The sequence below is a fragment of the Triturus cristatus genome, chromosome 10 (assembly GCF_964204655.1).
Source record: "Triturus cristatus chromosome 10, aTriCri1.1, whole genome shotgun sequence".
NCBI lineage: Eukaryota > Metazoa > Chordata > Amphibia > Caudata > Salamandridae > Triturus > Triturus cristatus.
This window is the reverse complement of record NC_140593.1, coordinates 1,095,355,113-1,095,372,082: the sequence shown is the minus strand read 5'-3', so window position 1 is coordinate 1,095,372,082 and position 16,970 is coordinate 1,095,355,113. Positions and strand designations below refer to the sequence as shown.

Below are 16,970 nucleotides of genomic sequence, written 5' to 3'. Positions count from 1 at the left end.
GGCCATACTCCTATTTGAGGGACTGTGAAGCAGAAATTAAGAAATCACTTCTTAGTAGTATCTATGGCAGGCAAGTCATGGGAAAAAACCTCTGAATTAATAGGATTATTGAGTGTGAACCTTGCTACAAAGCACCAAGGTGCTGTACAAAGAAGGTAGACCACAAGATTAGTGGTCATAACAGGAGGAGGCACACTGGAGAAGGAGATTTTAAAGAGCTGGCGAGTCAAGTGGCATGGTCGCCACGCATTTTCAGCTGCTTTAACCTATATTCTCAAACTTCCTTTCTTAAAGGTGGACCATTCAGTGGGGCATGATCTTTTCGGCAGCTCCGATCTTTCATACTGTAACTAAAATGGAACGCTCAACAATCTGTATTATGACAACACTCGTACAAAACACATCTTTTTATATGTCACATTTTAATGCTGTCAATATTTCCTATTTTACAAAATATTTGCTTCACATCTTATAGTTTTACACATGAAAAAACCTTTTAAGCTATTCTCTCATCCCCCATGATTCCACTAAATGACCTATGTCTAATTCAGTATTATTTGCTACATCTTTAAACGTCTAGATGTGACATGTTTGTGAATATCTGCATTACTCATTTCCCTTATTCACTGAGAGCATCCAAGAACATTTACAAAATACCAATTCTAGTGTAAAAACAATAGCCCTTCTTGTGAAAATGACTAAGGGACATAAGGATTTCAGGATTAAAAATGGCTAAAGTTTTAATTATGGTTTGGAATGTAGGAAAACCCTTTGATACAAGGATTATATTGAACAGCTCTGTATCCAACGTCATCAGCTCCATAATATTTGGAAAGAGGTTCGAGTATGAAGATCCAACATTTCTGACTTTGATCCATCTCCTGAGCGAAAATATCAGATTGATAGGTTCTTCCCAGGTGCAGGTAATTATCAGTGTCATTATACAATATAAGGTTTTTGTTTCCAGTTTGTTGTATGTTAATGTGTTAACTCTATTGTTGAATGGCTAACTGTATTGTATTAATTTGTATGTACAATTCCAGAAATGTGTAAAGGTTTAACATTTCTGGAACCAAAGCGTCTTTTGTAATAAATGTATCTTAGAGATGTCTTATGTTTTCTTTGACTGCTCTATTTGGTCAACCATCTTATCACTGATCAGTTATAGTCATTATATCCTCAGCTCAATATTATAGTTCAATTTAGTTCCTCAATTTTTTAAAACATACCCTGCTCCACTCTCACCATCCATTCACTTGACTACTGCCAGAATTGACCTTCTTCACCAAATATTCACCTCCAACACTACTCCACATACTCCTGTACTCAGTGGGCCACTTTCACAAAAAAAGATTGTAGGTCTATGTCCTTGTGTGGGAGGACATGTAAGACATTCTGTAATTCACAAAATATTTCAGGTTACTCCAGGAAACTTGTGTCAATGCCAACTTTCCTGGCAGTCATCAAGGAACATTTTGTGAATTCCAGGCTATGAGTGTGAGTTGGCATGTCTGCTGGTGTAATTGTACGTAGTGTGCAATTGTGCCTGCTGAGATGCGTTTTTTTTGTGTGCAGCAGTAGAATTTTTTTTCCACCTTAAGGACAATATTTTTCCCTTGTAGTGACTCCTACCCTTAGACCACAACAAATGTAAGAGGTTTTCTCTTCCTTCACTGAAGAACAAACTCTTCCCTATTTTAGCATTATCATCCCCTGCATAGCCCCACAGTGATTAGTAAAGGCATTATCCTTGATTTTAATGACCCGAGCCACAGATGAGACCCTATAACAAACAAGAAAAGGGGCCTAAAACTACGAGTAGGGTAGGCGGGGTGCAGAAGAGGCACAAACACATAGAGAGGGACACCAGACTGAAGTGGTCTTTCGGATAGTTTTAACCAATTGTTTTACCTTATTGAAGTGTGGTGGGAGTTGGGAAGGGAACTGCGTTATTCACCCTATGCTGCTCCCGGAGTCCATGTATAAGTTAGTAATCATTAGCCCTGAATGAAGTCCTTGAGAATGCTGCAAGACAATGGAAGTGAGTGAGGCTTATATCTTTCCATCTCCATATGTTTTTAAAGTTAATGGGTTTTGAAGAATGCTCAGGCACCACAAATGACTACTTTTTTTGTAATTAATGTACATTTTCACTGTCCTTGTAAGGGACAACTACTTCTCAATTGCTCTTAGGTCAAGAGGGAAAATATTGCATAAAATATTTGTCTGGAGCAAAAATGCTGTTTGACCTACTCATGTGTGTCTGATATTTAGTATTCAAAAGAGTCCGCCATCTTGAGCACTTGAATGTTTATATTTAGTAGCCACATTTACAGCTTTAAGAGTCCCACTTAACAGTAAAAATAAGGTTATCTACATCTCCAAAGTAAAGAATGGTAACTACTGAATGGAGTGCCTATTATTGTTAAGAATTAATATTATAGTATGTCTTGATAGAAATGCTTTAATGTTTAATAAAAAACATACAGAAAACTCATATGCCATCAACACATATTTGTGAAATCACACTCAAAGCTTGCAATATCTGTGCAAACACATTTAGAGTATGCAGCAGTCTTTGGCAGCCATTGGCATAACACAGGCCCCTGCAGCCCCTGCGGTGCAGTAGGGGCTCAACCCCTCCAAGGCGCTCCCAACCCTTAAATGAGACCTATTAATACGTAGGAATATCTCTCAGATGCAGGAGACTCTGGCCCCTTATCCCATCCTGCAGGGGGCCCCTGTCATTTTGATTTGAAAAGTATTGCTGTAGTCTGAGGTAACACTAAGAAGTAGACATGTGATTAATGATCAGTGATGGACATCATTCCTTCCATCGCCATGGGTGGCAGAAACATTGATATTGTAAAGAAAATTTCTCAGAACTTGAAGATTCTGTCTGATGGATTAAAAATCCCTTTAAATGTAAATTATCTATAGTTATGCTTTAATTGCGCTGCAATTGGGATCATTCTCTTGGCCATCTAGATGTATTTTCTTATAGTGTTGTCCTTTTTCTCTTAGAGTACAGTGCCTTATTTTCTGGCACAGTTGGGTTTATTCCTCTAGAGCAGGTGAGTTTACTGTGGAGAAGTTGTGTGTTTTGTACTGACATGCAGTCCTCTTGGAAGTATTTTTGGAATAGTAATGCTCATGTTCTGAAGCACATTGAGGGTCATGATCTGTGGAACTAGCCTGTCTCAATAGTAAAGATAAAGCAGTGAGATGTATACACCCCACGATATCATAACAGAATATGGAGTTTTAAATATTGTGCTACAAAAATATAGTAGCTAGAATATGGACTGCAAAAATATGACAAAGGTAAGTGTATCTAGGCGAGCATACATTCCTGTGACATATCGCTATACCTTGAAAATATATTATCATCGCGCTACATAGTTGTGGAGTCAGCAATAGAAAATATATATTTACCTATACATACTTAATACATTAACTTTATTTCAGTCATAAATGTTCTTATTATGATATTTTTACAGCACAATATTTTGGTGTGCAATATTCTATTATACATGCCACCACACAGAGATGTAAAAGACATACATTCTCACACCCATTCTCAGTGTGTGTTCACCCATGTTCACACACGTTCCACATACATACACACAAATTTGCACAAAGAGGGCCTTAAGAAGACTGCAGCTGTCCATTGGATCCCTGTAGTCGTGGTGGAGGTCCACCCGCCATAGTTCTGGCTATGGCAGTCGGACCGCCACAGAACCACTGCTGCCGCCAGGTATCCGCTATCCCTGTCGGTCTTGCCATGGTGTGAGGCTGGTAGTATGCTGGCGGTGCCGTTGTAGCACCACTAAGCATATGGTACCGCCAAGCATATTTCTAGTTTCTTCATCGCCAGGAAAAGTGTGGTGTGAGGAAACAAAGGTGGGCCCTACACGGTCCCCTGTTGCCTCTGCACCATGGGGTGCACGCAGGAGGGCATATGTTGTGACCCTGTGTATGCATGCAACCAGTGCCTGCAGTTCTTGACAGTCCATGCCCTACAGGAACTAACTTTGACACGCTCCCATTTTTCAAAGGCAGCACTGTGGGATTGCCAAAGAACTACCAGCCAGAGGCTTTAAAAGTTGTACACTGGCGGGTGGTCTATTTTGGGGTTGGTGATCTCAGAGTGGGGCAGTGGCGTGGGACCGCCAAAGTCAAAATAAGGCCTAGAGACACAGGCACACACACTTATACACACAAACCTAACACTCATATGCAAACACACACACACACACACATGCACAGAACAATCAATTAGGAGCACATATACACTGAGGCCGACACCCCACATCCACAGATGTGCACACACACATGCCCACACACCACAAATACACTTGTCTCCCCACCCCCACGCACATGCATAGAATGCCCTCAGTCCGTGTGCTCTCCCTGCCTTTACCTTCATCTCAAAGGTATCCTGTCACAAACTACATAATAGAAAGAAGCAATATTTAAAACATTAAGCAACAGTCTCTAACGCTCCAATGAAAGTCATTGATTAAGCTCACCAGTTGTTAAAAGCAATAATTCAAACAATAGGTAGGAAAAATATATCATTATGATCCAGAAAAGCATAGCGTATGACTTAAAATAATTCTGATCGATAGGCACGTTTAGTTTAAACACCTTATGGATTTATATCCTTTGTTTTATATTTATTTATACGTATATCACCGTACACTACAGAGAAAACGATTACAAATAGCATTACAAATTAATTCTGTTACTTGTAAATGCAAATTGGAAATGGTGTCTGAGAAAATAGTTGGGTTGCATTCAATACTATCGATTTCGATATTTCAAGAATATATAGGAATATCCGATAAGTGAAAAATATTTAAGGACATGCTGATGTCATGTCTGCTAGTAAGGAGCTGAAACTACTTCGAAAGTTACCAGCTGCTTGAAGAACAGTGTCATGCGGGCAGCAAGCTGGTTCTCTTTTTTAGTTGTATAGAAATATCTAATATTCAGTTTTATTCTATAATAAATATTTCTTTCTTACAGCTATATAATTTTTGTCCCTCCCTCGGATTCTTATTCGGGGCTCACAAGACTGTCGGAAAAAACGCGGATGACCAAATCGCTTTCTTTAAAGGATTCTTCAAGGAACACAAAACGGAATTTGATGCAAACAACATCACTGGATTTATCGATGCATACTTACTGAAGCAGGAGCAGGTATGCACATTCATGTGGTTCATGGCCACTGTTGCCCCAGGGCAGCTTACAGTATTTGTTTTTTTCACCGATAAATGCTGAAAGTAAATTATCTCCTTACAACTTTTACATGGTCTTCCTCAAGAAAGGATTTAGGTATTTTTATTTATTTGGTTTGTCCTCCATTATGACATGAAGGTTCTGGTTTAAAGCGTGGAGCATGATGAATATTCCATCACAACTGTGACGGATATCCCGTCTGCCGTATTACAAGTGCATTCTATCTTACGACACTTTTAATATGCCGGATGGGATGTCTGTCACATATGTGACACAGTATTCCATCCACCAAGTTCTAAATCAGGCCCATTGTCTATTTAGACATTAGTGGAGGGCCACAGCAGCCTCCTGGACTCAGTGGCGTAGCAAGTGTGAGGTGGGGGAGGCGGTCCGCCCCGGGCAGCATGTGTTTTGGGGGCGGTGGCCAAATCCCCCATCTTACCTGCAGCCGTGCGGGGCAGCTTTCACAGGAATCTCCAGCACCCCCCCACTCTTCCTTGTGGCCGACAGGTGACAAACGCTGGGACCTCCACAGGCGGCACAACAGCTACCTACACCGCTGCCTGGACTCCAATGTCCCTCCCCTTGCTTCTTCCCATCAATTACAAAGTGAGGAAGCAGGATTGAATGCCCCAATCAGATAGTGGGAGATATTCCAACACCTCTGCCTACGGTGTTTCAAGAACCCGTCAAGTCAGAATGTGGTGGTGGAACTCGCTACACGGTTCTGACAGAGACACTGCGCGTGCGCAGAAGCATGGGAGTGGGCTGGTTGTGGGGCCCGCTAGCTCTGAGGGAAGGTCACCCCATGCACCTTGCCAACTGACTTCAAACTGTTATGTGACACTGGAGCAGTGTAAAGCAATGGCTGCACGAAGTAACACTTCCTTAGAGTGAATGCATGGTCTACTATGACTATTATTATATGATATTCACTCTGTTGTCATGTGCGCGTTATACCATTTCATGCATATTGTATCGCAGTAATCTTCGATTGTATACTCTTCTTGTCCTCAGATACAATAAAATATCTGAACACAAAAATGCATTTATTTTCTTCTAGGTTTTATTCTCTCTGGGACCAATTCACAAAGAGCTTCCTCAGTCACGGCGGAGGTTCCTCAGCTGTGGCGTAGTCTCCACACTTGTAGCGGAATCTCCGAAGGGAGAATTCGCATTGTGGAGGTTCCACCATGAGTGCAGATCCTCTGCCACGAATGCGCATTGCGGAGAGTCTGCCAGGAGTGTGGAGACTCCGCCACGACTGTGGGTGATCTTTGTGAATCGGGCCCTATTTTTCCAGTTTTCAGCAAGTACATACATCGAACAGGTGGCGTGTGTTTTGTCAGATGCAGACTTTTTCAAGGCTGTCATACAATACATGATATAATTCAACCTACATCGTCTATATATCATGGTGCACCACACCAGCGAACGGTGCCAATCATGACTAGCCAGCAAGCAAAGGAAATAGACAGCACCAAGTATTGCCAATTTGTGCAATCAAACACCGTCACTCCACTTATTTTACCCTACTGCTCATTCGTATCCCGTATATTGTACATGACAACACTAACATGCCAAGACAGACCAGGGTTAAGACTAATTTACATATGGCTGGGTTCAAACTGGGGTGACTTGGTGAGCAAAATAACGATTGATTAAACCCAGATATGTGACTGCCCAAACGTGGGTCCCTTGCTCGCTGCACCACTGTATTCAAGCTAGCCTGGCTGATGAGGGGTGATAACCTGAAACCGGTCCCAGGATGCTTGTTTCCGTTCCAGGGAGGGCCTAGCTTGGCAGCTCGGGATGGACTGTCTTCATAGGAAGCAGGGTCAAAACTGATTTGCATATGGCTGGGTACAAACTGGGGTGACGTGCTGAGCTAAATAACGATGGATTAAACCTAGATCTCTGACTGGGGGAGAGTGTTTGAAATGTTTCAACACTCCCATCCTTCATTTTATTTTGTGATCTTGGGTTGGGCATGATTTGCACCGTTTGAAAGTGTGGCGCACCGTGATATAGAGATGATCTAGGTTGAAATATATCATGTATTTTATACTTATTAGAGTCTTGAAAAAGTCTGTATCAGGTGAAACATGTGTCGACTGTTCGATGCTTGAACTTGCTGAAAACTAGATACCTAAAGAAAAACCTTGCAGAAGATGAATGCATGATTGGACTACAATGATGTGTTACTACTGCTTTACCACGCTCCTGTGTCACACTGCAATTTGAATTTGGATGTAACCAATTATTAGGACACCACACATGTGACGTTGATTGAGTACCAGGGTGTCAGACACTGCCAGTAGCACCCACTGTACACAGGAGTGATTAATGGTTGTAACAATGATTTCCCAACCCTAATTTGCTTTAACAAGCTTTGTGATTGATCCATACCACTGTTACCTTTTTGTATTTGTGTGTTACACCTTGCCACCTAGCTCAGGTATTGCATGTGTATTCCCCTCTTGCCTACCCTCCGCACTAGCTGTGCTCCAGGGAGTGTCGGTTGACTTCCATCACTCATGCTGTGGAAATGTGGATTTTCCTGGTCAGTTATGTCCCCTATCTTGGACCCCAACGGTTCTATGTGCATGTCACAAGTACATGTATGTTCCCTCCAGTTCCAGTTTCGAAGACGCAAACACATGTGCGTCCACCGTTAACATGTCCTCTGTCAGATCCGCCATGAATGGGCTGGATATTCGATTCCTAAGTATGAAAGGCCACCGACTTTATATGGCTAAGTTACTCCATTTTTACAGTTCAGGCAAGTAGGCCCGATTCTGTCCTCAAGCCTTTCCCTGCTCTCTGCCTCTGACAGCTTCAGCTTGAGCTCGCATCTGTATCCATGAACTTTGTCCTACTCCCTGTGCGGCTAACAGTGCCTGCCTCGGCTGGTTCTGCCTGCCTGCCAAGAAACTGTATTTCACCTTCGAATTATCTACTTTGCTCCTCAGCCGATGCATTCCTGTCTAGTAGTTTAAGTAAACATTCTTCCAGTTACCAAGCAAAAGGCCCGGCTTCTCTGTCTTTATGCAAGTAATTCATAGCCCTGTTACCATGGAAAGTTTCTGCCCCTTGCATCTCATATAGACACTTAGACGCTTGTACACGCACACACAGTCAGTATAGAATAGATTCTGTCCGAGAGCCCTTCCCTTGTGGATAACACAGTTCTTTAAACATAGGATATTAGATATGATTTGGGATTAGGTTGACATAACCCCAGACTTTTGTCTCCACATGTAGAGCTAAATGTCAAGTCCCTTTCACCCTCTAGTTGCACGTCTATCACACGTCATGCTGCTGCACGCGCATCTCTGCCAAGTATTTCTGCTGACATTGCGAAATCATCTCCAGGTATCCACCCACACATGACAATTTACCCATTATCATCAAGTGGACGCCCACATGGACGCCCACCTTCACGCCTACTTACACGCCCACATGCTCTTATCTCATTCTCTCTTGCTCTCTTGCTTACGTACAATTGAGAAATGTATATATACTGTACTCTGTGAATAATGTTTTGAGAATATTGAGAATACTTTTCAGCCCCGTCCAGATCCTTTTTTGGTGATGGTGATATTCTCCCTTTGACTCGAGTTATTGGAATAAAGCCCTTTATGAATCTGATACCACAGACTCAGCCTCTTGCTTTATGCATGATCTTATTGATATCTGAAAAATTATGACAGCGTGATATTTTATTTACCACAGAATGGCGCCCGAATAGTTTAATCTCTTTCCCCACACGCCGGAGATGAAGGTCCTGTTTTGCCCCCTTCCATAGCCGTGATGGACTTCAAGCGTGCACGTCGCGGGTTTTCCCGCCAACTCCCTCAGGCCACCGAAGGGGACAGACTGCGACCAGGCATCCATACGAGGCGGTGAGGAACGCAGATTGTCTACCCAGAGCCCACCTGCGAGAGAGCTGCGTCCGAGGTATACAGAGGCCAACCAGGTTTTCAAAGTCCCGATGTCCAGAGGGTCCGATGTCCGCAGTCGTCGAGTCCAGTCCATTCTCTGAGGCCTTCCGTTTCAAGGAGCTACTCGGTGAGTACCATCGCCGGGGAGGCGTGTTGACGCGCACATAGGTTGTGCCGGTCAAGACGGATTTGGGTACACAAATCCGGTCTGCACTGTTTAGCAGTGTATATGTACTGTTTAGCAGTATATCAAGTATTCCGAAGTATTCAGTTATTGTCAAGAATTCAGCGTGGTGATTAGTTAGGCAGACTGTCATCATTGTCGGTCGTTGTTAAAATGTTTAATGTTTAATGTTTAAAGTGTTCAAATATTGTGGTATGAATGATTGTTCATTGTTCATTGTTCATTTTTGTGCTTTTTGTATTAAGTGTGTTCCAGATTAAGTATCAGATCAGTTGTCAATATGCCGCTCTTTTCGAAGTTAAGACAGATTATTACTAGAAAAGGGGTGCTTGAAGAAGCAGTTCCTATTCCTCCTAGGGACACTCCAGGACATTTTATGTATCACAAGCATGGCTTAGACGCCATATTATTCCTTGATCTATGGGTGGACTACACCAAAGAATTACCAGAAAGTCAGAGGTGGCCCGTAGCTGGGACCTGGGATGCCGAATGTATCATGAAAGTCGAAGAAGAGTTGTGGAAGAGGAAAGCTAGACAGTCACAGAAAGACGCTGTTGAATTATGGCGTAAAGAATAGCATAGACGCACAGAGTAAGCGCTCAGAAAAGAAGAGAAAAGTAGGGAGGATTCAGACAAAGCCCGAGAAAACGTGTTAGTTGAGGAAGGTATACGAGTAAAAGCAGGACAAGTAGATGGACAACGAAACACTCTTATGAAAGAGAAAATGTAGACCAGCTTGGAAGGATGCCATTGAGTTTTTGGCGCAAGGAGTGACATAGAAGGACAGAGTAAGTGTTTCACGAAGCAGAGAGAAGTGGACTGGTGTCTGGAAAAGCCAAGGATGAGATGTTACAGGAGGAATTAGAGCTGGTAAAATGAGCGTAGGCTGACAGAAAAAGAAATACTGACGTTGCTGGTATTTATCCCGTCCTTTCAGAGGACCTAGCAAGAGTGGCCCCAGTAAAAAGACCAGTTATAATACATATATTAATTACATAGTAGCCCAAAGGTTCTTGAGCCCCCCACCAAATGAACAGCGCATAGCTGGTGTTTACATGGTCCAACATTTGACTACATTGTCAATAGGAAATTGAGAGGGGTGCAGCTAGAGAAGGAGCAACTCCTGTGATTTGATGACACCCCTAATGTACAAAGTGTTAACGAAAAATAATTAGTGACAAGTTTAGCTTGGAAAAAGAATTGTGGGTATTTCGAATTTGCAAATTTTTCATGAATACAGGTTTGTGTTCTTGATGGTCCAGTGAGCCAATGTGCTGGGTCAAGTCGGTAAGATTATGACCCCCTGAGTGCAAATTGTATGTAAAAATAATTTTTCAATTGAGCGAATTATTGCAGTTTTTATGGAATTGAGTAGTCTTTTTGTCTTTGACAGCTTCAGAGTGAGGAGAAGGTGGGGGCCGTGTAGAGCAGAATGTGATACAGAAATCGGAGACAGATTCTGACCTTGTAGCCAGTGTAGGTGGGGGCCGATGAGAGGAGCAGAACAGGGCACTGCTTAGAAGGCTTCTCTGACATCGCATCTGTGTAATGCCTGCAGCTGGAGAGCCTTGGGGCCAGGAGTAGGAAAAACAAAAAAAAGATGGCTGGCAGCCCAGGCTCAGGCCGCGCTGAGGGGCTATTTTTAACTTCTCTGATAAGACAGGGCAGCTGAGAAATGTAAGTCGAGAAAGATTCCCTTGTTCTATTCTGTGCAAAACAAGTGCCCCGAGGAAATGTCTATGGAGAAGATTTGTTTTATTTTTTAGCAATTGTTATATTGCTTCTGGTCAGAAAGTAAAATGTTGCTCTTGTTTGGAATTTTAAGGGCTATGTGCCTATATAAAAACGATTTTCAAATTCAGACATTTTTGAATTGTGGCCACAAGCTGCCACCAGTTGCATTGGATAAATGATCCAGTGGTTACGGGTCTGTGAGGAAAGATGTGAGATGCATCTTCGACTAGGACATGAGGGTACATTGTGTACAAAGAAGCATAGCACATTTTTATAAAAAAAAAAAAAAAAATAAAAAGAGACAGGTTCGTGTGTTCGTCATTTTTTGATTATTGTTGCTGATCCTGTGTGTCAGACTTGACGCGGTCATCATTGGGATGACCCACTGCCAGATGGGGTTGTATAGGGCAGGTAAATAAGTTATTGATTATAAGCCTGACAAATTAAGCAGGCCAGAATGTTCGCATCTGAGCTGTAGGTACTGTAATTACGCATCGCTGCTCATTTATATATGTTAGTGTAATTATCTATGCTTTCTGTGCCCGGTATACTGATGGCTTGGCACAATTACTAAATTTCACAGACATGATATTACCATTATCATGCTGTCAAAATAGCAGACAACACGTTATCAGTGTATGTCTAATTGGTGTTGGAGATGAATGAAACAAAAGAAAAAGGCTATGCAAGACTAAAATATTTTTCACATAACTGCCTTTCTCTTATAGACAGGCAGCCTCGGTCATATGTTTCCAGATTGGACATTAAGGAACAGTTATGATCTGTGCACTCGCATTTTAACTCTTGAAAGGCCTGTTTTAAATAAGGACTGCCACCACAGAGTGACAAATAAGGCTCGGTATTTAGGGTAATGAGAAAATATCTGACAGGATTTCCTTTTTAAAGTTTGCTTTAGTAAGCTCATTCTTGTGAGTGGTGGCCCCAAAAGTTGACTTGTTTTTGAATTAGGCTATTTATTGTATAGGTGGAAATTATTGCACATTGACTGATTTCTTTAGCAGATAAATTATTAATTATCAACATTAACAACTGTTCTTAAACTTGGTTTTCCGAATATTTAGGTAATTTAGCATTCCTATTAGGGCCTCCTAGCATTAATATTGACTTCAGGTTGGTGTAGGTTCATGTAATAGGGACATTTGCATATGAGATGTCATTTGGCCAGCTTATGAGCTAACACAATGAGGTTTGTACATTAATTTGAAGGATTTCTCGCCGTTTCACATACGCTGTGTATCTCCTATAATTTTGCTTACGCCCAGTAGCTACACACAGGGATTAATAGTATTGACAAGACACAGGGTTTGATAGTGTTTGACAGCAGTGAAATCTGTTTCAGATTTCCTCCTGTCAAAAAGGGGGGGAAGGAGGAGAATATTGGCTTTCTGCTGGCCCCTGAGGAGGTTCGCTTCCCGCTAGCCCCTTAAGAAATTAAGCCCCTTAGAAATTAGCCCCCTTAGAAATTAAGCCAAGGAAATAGGTATGGTGTTTTCCCCTTTTTCTCATGTTTTATTGTGATCTTTCAGGGGAATTAGTCCAAGCCCCTAATACAGCTTCTACTAAAGTCCTCCCTTGGACACAAGAACACACTGTGGCATTTGAAGAATTAAAGAGAGCTTTATGTCAAGCACCAGTTTTAGCAAACCCTGATTACAACAAATCGTTTATGTTTTTGTGACAGAGCGGGATGGAACAGCACTATCTGTCCTAACACAAGATCATGCAGGAAAACACGAGCCCTGTGCTTATCTTTCTAGTACATTAGACCCAGTAGCACAGGCTTTGCCTGCGTGCCTAAAATCAGTTGCAGCAATGGCCTTAGCCATAAGACAAAGTGACTCGATAGTGCTGGGCCACCCTCTGACAGTACAAGTACCACACGCAGTAGAGGTTCTCTTGAACCGGACACAAACACAACACCTGACTGTAGCTAGACTGACGGATTATGAGCCAACGTTATTTCAACCACACATAGAGATCAGACGATGCAACATACTGAATCCTGCTACCCTTTTGCCCTCCAGTACAGAAAGCGTTTCACCACACAACTGTGTTGAAGTAATACATACCGTGACTAAACCAAGACAAGACTTGACAGATGTTGCACTCCCAGACCCCGAGCTAACACTATATGTTGACGGCTCATGCATGAGGACAGGGGCGGGAGAATTAGTGGCAGCATATGCAGTGACTGCTGATACTGTAATAATAGAGACTAAAAGAATAGACATATTGTCAGCACAAGCAGCAGAGCTCATCGCCCTGACACAAGCGTGCATAAGAGCTAAGCACCTGAGAGTAAACATTTACACCGATTTTGTGGAGAGAAAGAGGTTTCTTGACCTCTCATGGGGCCAAGATACAGCATGGCCCCCTTATTCAAGCCCTACTGGAAGCAATACATTTACCAACAGCCATAGCTATCCTAAAATGTAAAGCACATACTAGAGCCACAGATACCATTTCCCAAGGCAATGATCTGGCAGACCGAACTGCTAAACAGACAGCTCAGACCCCACTAGACATGACAAAATCACAGATACTATCACTGTCCAAAGCCATGACAGTTAGGGATCCTTCCAGGGATGTACAAGACATTCAGACACATGCTACTGTAGACGAATTAAAGAAATGATCGGAACAAGGAGGGGTACTGACTGATCAAGGTTGGATGACAAAGGGCAAATCCACATGGTTTCTTCCTGATACCATGGTACAAGTGATTATAAATACCGCACATAGTCCTGCACACTTAGGAGAGAAAGCAATGATAGATAGCTTACAGAATATATGGTTCAACAAGCACCTGCGTGCAGCAGCGAAACAAAAGGTCAGAACATGTATGATCTGTTGCCAATTCAATGCAGGTAAAGGCATTCCGATGGAACAAGGTGGATTCCATCCACCTGACCACCCTTTTGAAGTGCTCCAAATGGATTATATCCAAATAAACAGATGTAGAGGTTACAAATATGTCCTGGTACTAATGAAGCAGGTGTCCCTTCTGTTAGGGTATACCTGGAAATTCCATTGTGTGCGACAACCTGAAGCAGCAGGCCTTGTAGAAAGACATAATCAGACATTAAAAATTTGCGCAGACAAAGGTATAGACTGGATGGTAGCCCTGCCGGTTGCCCTCTTTTACATGCGAATTGTAGCTCATTCTAGAACAGGCTTATCTCCCTATGAAGTGGTCTTTGGTAGACCACCAAAATATGTGGGCACTACAATGCCTAAAAGATTACTTATGTTGACAGTAACATGCTGACAGATTACCTGGCTTCCTTGATGTCTGCACTACTCTCTTGTTGTTCGCAGGTTGCTGCCGCCTTGCCTGACAACACCCAGGTCAAAGAATACTCCATCGCTCCTGGATGAAGTGCTCTGGACCACGGGGACGACCACGGGGACGGCCGTTAAAGTCAAAGTGCACCTTCACCACTCTTTTACAAAGAAAAAAAAAACTTTGAACTTGGATTTTGAACAACATTTTCTAGAGGAGAATGCCCAGAAGTTTCCACAAAGCTAAACCTTGATTCAAAAAGTCAGAACCCGTTTGATCAATTAAGTCCACTAGGTGGTGAAGCGGTTGAACATGTATTCTGGCTCGCATAAGATCTTGGACAATAACATAAAGCAAAAATAAGAGAGCTAGATAAGAAGCAAATAGATGTATAGTGACTGTAATTTTTCAATATCTTAAGAGCATCACGATAATATGTATCAGCTTAATACTACATGCTATTTTTCCTCCTATTGCCTCACTTTTACACTCCTCCACTAATGATACCATAAAGCACACATTTAGTGATCTGCCATCCTATGAGCTATCATATCGACTTGCCTTACGCAACAATACCTTTATTCAGATGCTGCACCATTCACATCAGACTAGCAATGCTACAGACTGCTGGGTCTGTGGCCGACTCCCCCCCTATCAGAACTATAAGGGAGTTTTGCCCCTTTATTCTCTATCCGTTCACACACAATGGCTCCTGTGGAGCATGGTTTAGTTTGATTAATTCCCTAGATTCGAATTCCGCAGTTTATCAAGACAACTGGGTATGGGGAAACCTGAATTTAGTTTTTGCTTAAAGTCTGCTACCCTAACAAGGAGGGACTTCCCAAAAGAACAGGAACTGATCTAAGAAATGAAGTATATGGATTAGGTAATTTTACACTTAACCTCATGATCCTGAACGTTGAATCTGAAACTACACCAATCTTGCCCGCCATGTCCGTATTCCCAGTAAAAGAGGAATTATGTATAAGAAAGAATGGCTCCATACACATGGGCCATAGTAAATGCACCACTGTAATAAAATTCAGTGATCAAGGCAAGTCTACATTTAGAGCTTCTCGTCATTCCTACTTTATATGTGGCCAGACCGCATATATACGCCTACCTCTAGATTGGGATGGTACCTGTTACATAGCATTCCTCCTACCATCTGTTTTCCTAAACTCCTCCTGATTCTCATAGAAATACTCATTTAGTACACAATAGACAGCAGAGAGATCTCCCAATTGTCAATTACACTGAAACAGCATGGGAAAAATACACAGATTTCAATAAAGGTTTCTTTCCCTATATAGGTACAGTTACCAATAGTAAGCTGATACGTAGATTAACCAGAACCCTTGAAGCAGTAGTGAACGAAACTATTTCCGCCTTAGGCAATTTAACAGAAGAGCAGTCTGCTATGCGGATTGTTGTGCTTAAAAAGAGTCTTGTCCTTGACGTTATCCTGGCCGATAGGGGCGGAGCTTGTAGGGTCATCGGACCAAGCTATTGCATTTTTCATACCAGAAAATTCGCCATCTGTATATAAAGCCATAACTCGCCTTCATAAGATTGTAAGCCAGATACACCAGAATCCAGGCACCTGGACTTGGTCCGGTTGGTTTTGGAGTGTATTATCTACCTTTGGATGGAGGGTCCTATCCTTCCTAGGTATTGGCCTTCTCATACTATTCAGTTGCTGTCTATGTCTACAATGTGGACCAGCGATCTGTGGTCTGTGTGCCACATCGTGTATTCCACCACCAAGATTTCATTCAAGATCACGGAAGAAGAAAGAAGAACAAATGATGCTATATGAACAGATCAATGGATTGATGAAGATTGATATCTCTTGAAGGGCAAGTAGGGGACAAGGAGGGAATGTGGAAATGTGGATTTTCCTGGTCAGTTATGTCCCCTATCTTGGACCCCAACGGTTCTATGTGCATGTCACAAGTACATGTATGTTCCCTCCAGTTCCAGTTTCGAAGACGCAAACACATGTGCGTCCACCGTTAACATGTCCTCTGTCAGATCCGCCATGAATGGGCTGGATATTCGATTCCTAAGTATGAAAGGCCACCGACTTTATATGGCTAAGTTACTCCATTTTTACAGTTCAGGCAAGTAGGCCCGATTCTGTCCTCAAGCCTTTCCCTGCTCTCTGCCTCTGACAGCTTCAGCTTGAGCTCGCATCTGTATCCATGAACTTTGTCCTACTCCCTGTGCGGCTAACAGTGCCTGCCTCGGCTGGTTCTGCCTGCCTGCCAAGAAACTGTATTTCACCTTCGAATTATCTACTTTGCTCCTCAGCCGATGCATTCCTGTCTAGTAGTTTAAGTAAACATTCTTCCAGTTACCAAGCAAAAGGCCCGGCTTCTCTGTCTTTATGCAAGTAATTCATAGCCCTGTTACCATGGAAAGTTTCTGCCCCTTGCATCTCATATAGACACTTAGACGCTTGTACACGCACACACAGTCAGTATAGAATAGATTCTGTCCGAGAGCCCTTCCCTTGTGGATAACACAGTTCTTTAAACATAGGATATTAGATATGATT

General features: G+C 42.4%; 1 protein-coding gene across 1 annotated transcript in view; it reads left to right on the top strand.

The window, feature by feature from the left end:
• Positions 1–16,970, top strand: part of LOC146796632 (cytochrome P450 2K1-like) — a 137,147-nt gene that overhangs the window by 40,288 nt on the left and 79,889 nt on the right. The window contains exons 4-5 of the mRNA XM_085629297.1: positions 763–923; positions 5,032–5,205. Coding sequence (XP_085485423.1) covers positions 763–923; positions 5,032–5,205 — 335 coding nt within the window. The remainder of the gene's footprint in view (positions 1–762; positions 924–5,031; positions 5,206–16,970) is intronic.